The sequence below is a fragment of the Myotis brandtii genome, unplaced genomic scaffold, assembly GCF_000412655.1.
Source record: "Myotis brandtii unplaced genomic scaffold, ASM41265v1 scaffold97, whole genome shotgun sequence".
NCBI classification, from domain to species: domain Eukaryota; kingdom Metazoa; phylum Chordata; class Mammalia; order Chiroptera; family Vespertilionidae; genus Myotis; species Myotis brandtii.
This window is the reverse complement of record NW_005372020.1, coordinates 239910-246678: the sequence shown is the minus strand read 5'-3', so window position 1 is coordinate 246678 and position 6769 is coordinate 239910. Positions and strand designations below refer to the sequence as shown.

The following is a 6769-nucleotide window of genomic DNA, read 5'->3' as shown; positions in this document are numbered from 1 at the left end:
GTCACGGCGCCCGCGAGAGGCCCGGGGACGACCTCCCGGGAAGGCCCGTGCCGGGGGCGTTACAGGGTCCACCCTCCAGGGAAGAGGCCCAGCTCAGTCCCCGGACGGAGACCAGACCTGGTCCAGGAGGCTCTGCACTGGCGTTTCAGGGCATTGGGGGAGGAAGAACCCGGTGAGCACAGTCGTTCATGTGTCATTAACATGCGTCAACTTATGCAGTCACTGACACGACCAGCGGGCACGTCTCTAGCACAGCGAGCTGCCCCTTCGGTGTGAACGCTTTGGGCTCGCTGACCGCTACCACCTGTGGGTGTCCGCCACAGGCAGGGCCCACGTGTCCCCCGGGGCCGCCCTCAGGTCCCGCCCGCTCACCGTGTGCGTCGTGGCCGTGAGGCTCGGGATTTCCGGGATCCTCAGGTGAAGACTCTGCAGGACATACGTGGTCTGCATCTGGGGTGACAAGCGGCAGCGTTAGGGGTGCGGCCCTGCCCCCGCCCCCCTGCAGCCTCTCCCTCCGGCTTGAAAACAACGGACAAGTCTACGAGCTGATCATCCTGAACTGAGTCACCCACATGAGAAACCGGAGGAAAGGGGCCTGGACGGCAGAAGGGACCCGTTCCTGGCTGTTGCTTTAGAAAAAACATCAAAATGTTTCCATCAGCAAAAATGAGTCGGGAACTGAACAGGAGATGCCCAGACGCCAGAGACTCGAGGGAAAGACACCTGGGCCCCGGGGGCGTCGGGAGCCAGGGCCGCGCAGGCACCCGGCGGGCGGGCAGCGCCCGTCACCACCCACCTGGAAGTACACCGTCCAGTAGGGGATCAGAGCCAAGAACACAGGCACGACCTTGACCAGGGCCCGCACGTCCTCCACGGTGTCCTCCGTGAAGGGCCCGCCCCGGGACATCTTACAGGAATCAAACAGACTGTGTTTAGAAGGCGGCTGGAAGACTCCACTGCCTTCACTTGGGAAACAAAATGAAGGAGTTAGTTTTCTCCCCCCGGAACCAGGTCACACTGAAGTCTGGAGGCGGAAGAATTTACTTAAACATCACTGTGCCAGCTGCTGACAGGACATCCCGCGGAGCGCCCCGCTGTTCTGAGCATCGCTGAGCCCCGAGGCAGCTGGCAGAGGGCCGACAGGCACAGGGCTCCCCCTACCCGCCCCGACCACGGCTGCCTGCCCAGTGCCATCACACCGGTCAGAGTCCCCGTGGTCAGAGCCCCCCATGTGGACGAAGCTGCAGCGATGGCATCAGCTCGCCCGCCGGGTTCATATTTGAAAACTGCTGGGCTGTTTGGATTTTTAAGGTTCTATCAAATGTCCAGACTTGACCCCAGGCCCAGGGGTGGTCCACCCACTGTTTACACAGAGGCCGCCCCCGTGCGTGACTCAGGGAGCGCCGGAGGGCACAGCTGGACCACCTGCCTGGCCGGTGACTGGCAGCAGGTAAGGGGTGCTCAGGCCTCTCCTGCCCCCCCCCACCCCCCGCAGCTCATCACCTGCCCCGGGTCGCAGAGCCGGGCCTGCGGGAGGAGGGAGGCCTGAGGGTCCTCTAGACCTTTCTGCAAGGCGACCCTTTTCATCCTAAAGTGCCAAAGAGGCCTCCCAGGCGGAGGGAAATCCCAGACGCCTGCAGGAGCCACCTCGCAGGCAGGCCACCTGCGGCTCCTTCCAGAGGACGTGGGGAATGCACTCGCCTGCCACCCACAGCAGGAAGTGAAACCGCCGCCCTGGCTGGGCCTGGCCCTGCGGGAGCACCCAGAGGGGAGGGGCGCCGGGCAGAGCCGCTGCCTCTGTAGAACGTCCGCGTGGTCCTGGTCTGGGATCGGAACTGGGAACTGGGTGCGGCCCTGACTAGGCCTGCGGGTCGGCCAGGAGCAGCGGCAGGAACCCCCACAGGCAGCGGGAGCTGGGAAGGGCGTGTCCCGGCTCCCAGGACAGAATCGGACATGCAGACAAGCCGAGGGGGCAGGCGTGGGGTGGCTGCAGAGGGCCCGAGGGTCACCTCCGGCCCAGAGACTGACCCCCATCAAGGAGCCTGTCCTTCCCTGGGGGCCCACTGGACAGATCCCCAACTTCTCTGGGGTGATGACACATCCTAGGCCTGACCGCACTGCGGTGGCGCACGTTGTCACCACAGAATGAGTGTGCCACACGTCCCCGCACTGTGCACCCAGAGGGACCGGCTCACTATGGGTGCCTCATACGGCAGCAAACAACGAGGGAGCATTCTGAGTCTCCCCTCGGGTTCGGCCTGGACTTTACAGACCGCGTGCAGGTGCCTGGCCATCAGTCCCACCTTCCCCAGGACGTGGGACTTGCCCAGCACGTGAACTTGCCCGGCACGTGGACTTGTGAGGCTGCACGGGGAAGCCCCTGCACCTCTATTCTGGCGTCCACCTCCTGCCCAAGCCCCGCGGGGAGCACGGGATCATGGCCCGTGCTGACCCGCAGGGGCTGCTTTCTGTGGGGCACAGGGAGGCGCCCACAAAGTGAGCCACGGCCTGATCTCCCATTCAAATGACTTCAAAGCTTCTTATCAGAAGAGAAACGTGCAGAGCACGCCTGTCTCCCGCCACATCTCCTTTATCACTTCCACGTGACCGAGCGGGCGGAGCCTCCGTGCATCAACCAGGAAGCTCACGAGGTTAAAATTGAACATCCCGGCTCGAGTCAGGCCATGGTCTGTCTTTAGGGTGGAGGGACACCCCGCCCACCGCCCGCACGGACAGGAAGTTAAGGACACAAGACACGTCCATCCCCACCCAGCGCCCTGCTCAGCCAGCACCCCACAGACGCAAGCAGGCGTTTCAGCTACAGTGACCGACCCGACGCTCCTGGCAAACTGGGCCTGTGACGGAGACCGCGCCCTCACCCGCCAGGACCGTGGTCCGCCGGTCGCTGCTGGGGGCGGCACCAGTACGCCAGGACCTTGAAGACGTCGGTGAAGGCGCTGCCGTCGGGGGGCTTGGTGATGAAGACGCTCAGGCCGCAGAGGAAGGTGAGGAAGGCGACGCCGATGCAGACGGCGGGGATGGCGTAGCCGCTCACGAAGCCCACGTTCTGCTGGATGTAGGCCACGCCGCCCAGCGAGAGGAGGGCCCCCAGGTTGATGCTCCAGTAGAACCAGTTGAAGAACCTGCGCGTGGCTTCCGGACCGCGGTCTTTAACCTGAAGGCACGGGAACAGGCGTCAAGCTGAGCGGTGAGCTTCAAGGACGAAAAACATACACAGTGGGGGTTTTTGTTGTTTGTCTTTTAATATTTTTTATTTCAGAGAAAAAGGGAGAGAGAGAATCACTGACCGGCTGCCTCCTGCGCGCCCTACACTGGGGATGGAGCCCACAACCTGGGCCTGTGCCCTCACCAGGAACTGAACCGTGACCTCCTGGTTCCTAGGAGGCTGAGCCACACCAGCTGAGTCGTAGTGTTTTATATGTTAAAAAATATATTTAGGAGGAGGGTATAGGGTCAAGAGGCTAAATGGTGATGGAAAAAATCAAATTAAATTTAAAAATATGCGTATTTATATAATTACTGTCGTCATCACAGCACCATCAAAATGTTTACAGCCCACTCAGGGCCCCGCATAAAAAAGCACCCACACCCCCAATCACCACACAGTCCGGGCTGCGCCTCTAATTACACTTCCATCCAACAAACCCCGGAGACGGTCTCAGAACAGCCTCTGGACACCTGCGTGGGACACCTGGCTGCTGCTCCGACACGCAGGCCGCGTGCAGACCTCCCTCCCGCTCTCCACCGCGGCCTCACCACCGCGGGCCGGCCCCCTTCCCCGGCGGCGGCTGACCACAGCTGCACCGCTGCGCCCGGGAAATCTGGAGCAAGGAGGAAGTTGCAGGCTGACGCTGAGCCTGTCTGGGGGAGGAAGGCTCTCCGTGGCCCGCGAGGCTCCGACAGGAGAGGAGTCCCGGGAAACTCCAACCCGATTCCTGGACCCGGGCAAACACGGGCCCCAGGGGAAGAAGAGGGGGTTTCTGGGGTGCACGCTCACACGGAGCCCAACGCGCTGGACCGTACACGCGGGCGCAGGCCCACGGCTCCCCTTGCCGCGTGGATTTTCACGTCTCCACGGACACCGCCGGGCGAGTTCTCTCCCGGAGTCGCTTCCAGCCAATTTCCCTCCATGAGCTCTTGGAACTCAGCAGCTAAAGGCCGGGCCGGGCTCACACCAGGGCTGGTCAGGCTGCCGTCTCGCGTTACAGGGTCTGGAAAAGCTGGGCCGTCTCTGCTCCAGGAACAGCTCGGAATTCTGACCCACGTGACAAACTCCTTTCTCAATACCAAACGCGGCTTCTCACGGAGGCCCGGGCAGCAGTGATGAACCGCACACAAGCAACCTTTACGCAGGTCCAAGTCTCCTGACCCGATACTCGGACCCGGATTGTTTACGGTGTTGGAAATGAATCTGCTAACTGCAATCAAACAGCGGCCACCACCTCGAACTGAAATTCTAAATTTTACGTAAACCTTCTCCCTCCCACGTCAGAACTGGACACGGGTCCTAGACCACATGCTGGCGTGACTACTGAGTCAGCGATTTGTAGGGGAATTTTTTATCATCTGAGACAGCTGCTCATGGTGACACATTCATTTCAGTGTTACTAGGCTGGACTCAAAACGTTCACACGACCCTGGAGACAGGAAAGAGGAACTGTGAGCAGAGAAGTGGTTACAGAGAAGATAAAACTAAATATATACAAAAAGTCCTTTTGTTTGGGGTGGGGGAGGGGAGGGGAGCTTAAAAGGGAAGGGGCCAGTCCACGTAAAGCTACAAGGAATGCAGACACGGCTCATGGATCCAAGTGGCACCTGGTCCCATCGACACGCTCAGATCCCTTCAAAGAAGCATAGAGATCAGCCCTCCGTGAGCCAGGCACACGCCTGAGTTTAAGATCCCACCTCACATCCTGCGTGACCTGCCAGTCGGGTTACTTAAACCTCCGCGTGTGATTCGCCGGGAAGAACTTGGGAGAGCTCAGCCCGGACGAGGCCCAGAATAGCCCGTGATTTCTGGGGAACACGCGGGGCGCTGGCTCGGGCACACGGGGTCACATGCCTCGGCCTCGGAGCCCCGGGCGAGGAGCCGGCCGCCACTTCATATTAGTCACGTTATGTCATCGGCCCTGCCCCACGCCAAGGGACCATGTGACCGCTGGGAGGAGACCACAGCGTCGGTCACAGAGGCACAGAGAAGAGATGGGGTCGTGTGGCGTGAGTCCGCCAGCTGGCTGCTTTGGAAAAATTCCTTAAAGTGCCCAGGAGTGGGACTTCTTTCCCCTCCAGGAAAAAAAAAAAAGTGTCGCTTGCTGTCTTTACGGGTAAAATGAGCTTTTCTTCTTTCGGGTCACGATTCCAAGGCCCCGATCCAACCGTGGAGAATGGCGTGACCTCTGGAAAAGGTCAGCGCTGGGGAACGCACAGGCTGGCCGTCGGCACCAGCAACCACCCGCCCAGTCCTCAGCGGTGTCTCCGTTCCCAGTCCCCAGGGCTCTCGCGGCCGCCCCACGCACCGCCCACGGGTCTCCCATGGCACACAGCTCCCGAATGCCACAAAGCTCTGCTCAGATGACGAGGGCCAGCACCACATGATGGACGGACAGTCCGAGACCGACCTGGCCTGCTTCCCGGCCCAACCACAGCCCGTTCCCAGGCAGCCAGCCCCGGGAGTGCAGCCAGCCCCAGCACAGGCACTGCCTTCTTCCTGCTCCGTGTTTTTGTAAGGACTCGTGACTCACGTAAAAACACAAAAACAACTCTACCCTCGGGAACGCACGACGGAGCCGTCTATTCAGTCGGGGAACCATCTCCACCACCGAGGACCCCAGTCCCTCTGCAGCCACCGGCCACCCCCAGGTCCCCTCTCCTGGCCCCTGGCGACCACGAGTCCACTTCTAGTCTTTCCAGCCGCCCGCTCTGGGCATTTCACACAAGAGAGTGAACCAGTATCCTGTGGCCTCTGGTCTGGCTTCTCTCACTCAGCATCCTGGTCTCCAGGTCCGTCCACCTGGCGGCAGGCGTCGGGGCTCCCTTCCTGTTCACGGCTGCGTAATATTCCACCATGTGGACAGGCCACCTTTGCTTTATCCGTGCATCAGTTCATCAATGTCTCAACTTTTTATTTAAAAAAATGTCTGAACGGATAGAAAAGTTTAAAGAACAGCCTCTCGTACCCAGCTCCCTGCTGGCATCACGCCCCATACAACCCGGTCTCCACCCCAGAGGCCGGCAGCTCTGCCTGAGAAGGGGCGGGGCAGGGATATTTTAAGTTTTGAGGGACCTTCCGTCTGGTCACAACTTCTCATTCCGCTCCTCAGCTGGGAGAGGCCCGGGCGCAGCTGGACGGGCAGGGCTGTTCCGGCCTCGGTGGTGGAGACCGAGTCGGAATTTCATATCACTTTCACTCTCACGAAACATTTTTTTTTCTTCCTTCCTTCCCCCTAAAAGCCCGAGACCCAGTCTTATTCTCGGCTCCGAAAACGGGAAGTCGCCCAGATTTGGCTGGCAGGCTGCAGGGGCCCGGTCTTTCGGAAACGCAATCAGATCCGATCACTCGCCCGATGGAAACCCACACGCGCCTCCCGCTGCAGGGAACACGGACCTCAAACTCCATCCCGAGCCGTGCCCCCCGCTTTCCTTCCTAATGCATCTGATCCGAAACCTTGTATAACTTTGGGAGGTAGACGTGGTGACTGATACACTGACATGTTGCCAAGTGACCGCTACTGTTGCCACTGCAGCAGCA

The 6769-nt window shown here is 60.5% G+C and overlaps 2 protein-coding genes across 2 annotated transcripts in view; one reads left to right on the top strand and one right to left on the bottom strand.

Moving 5' to 3' along the window:
- Positions 1-3196, bottom strand: part of SLC15A4 (solute carrier family 15 (oligopeptide transporter), member 4) — a gene marked incomplete at its 5' end in the record, with an annotated part of 7104 nt that extends 3908 nt beyond the window's left edge. The window contains 3 exons of the mRNA XM_014533341.1: positions 373-450; positions 797-965; positions 2880-3196. Of these exons, the coding sequence (XP_014388827.1) occupies positions 373-450; positions 797-965; positions 2880-3196 (564 nt within the window). The remainder of the gene's footprint in view (positions 1-372; positions 451-796; positions 966-2879) is intronic.
- A 214-nt stretch (positions 3197-3410) lies between these two features.
- The window catches only part of GLT1D1 (glycosyltransferase 1 domain containing 1), a 28929-nt gene continuing 25570 nt past the window's right edge, over positions 3411-6769 (top strand). Inside the window, exons 1-2 of the mRNA XM_014533361.1 lie at positions 3411-3794; positions 6760-6764. Of these exons, the coding sequence (XP_014388847.1) occupies positions 3566-3794; positions 6760-6764 (234 nt within the window). The 5' untranslated portion in view covers positions 3411-3565. The remainder of the gene's footprint in view (positions 3795-6759; positions 6765-6769) is intronic.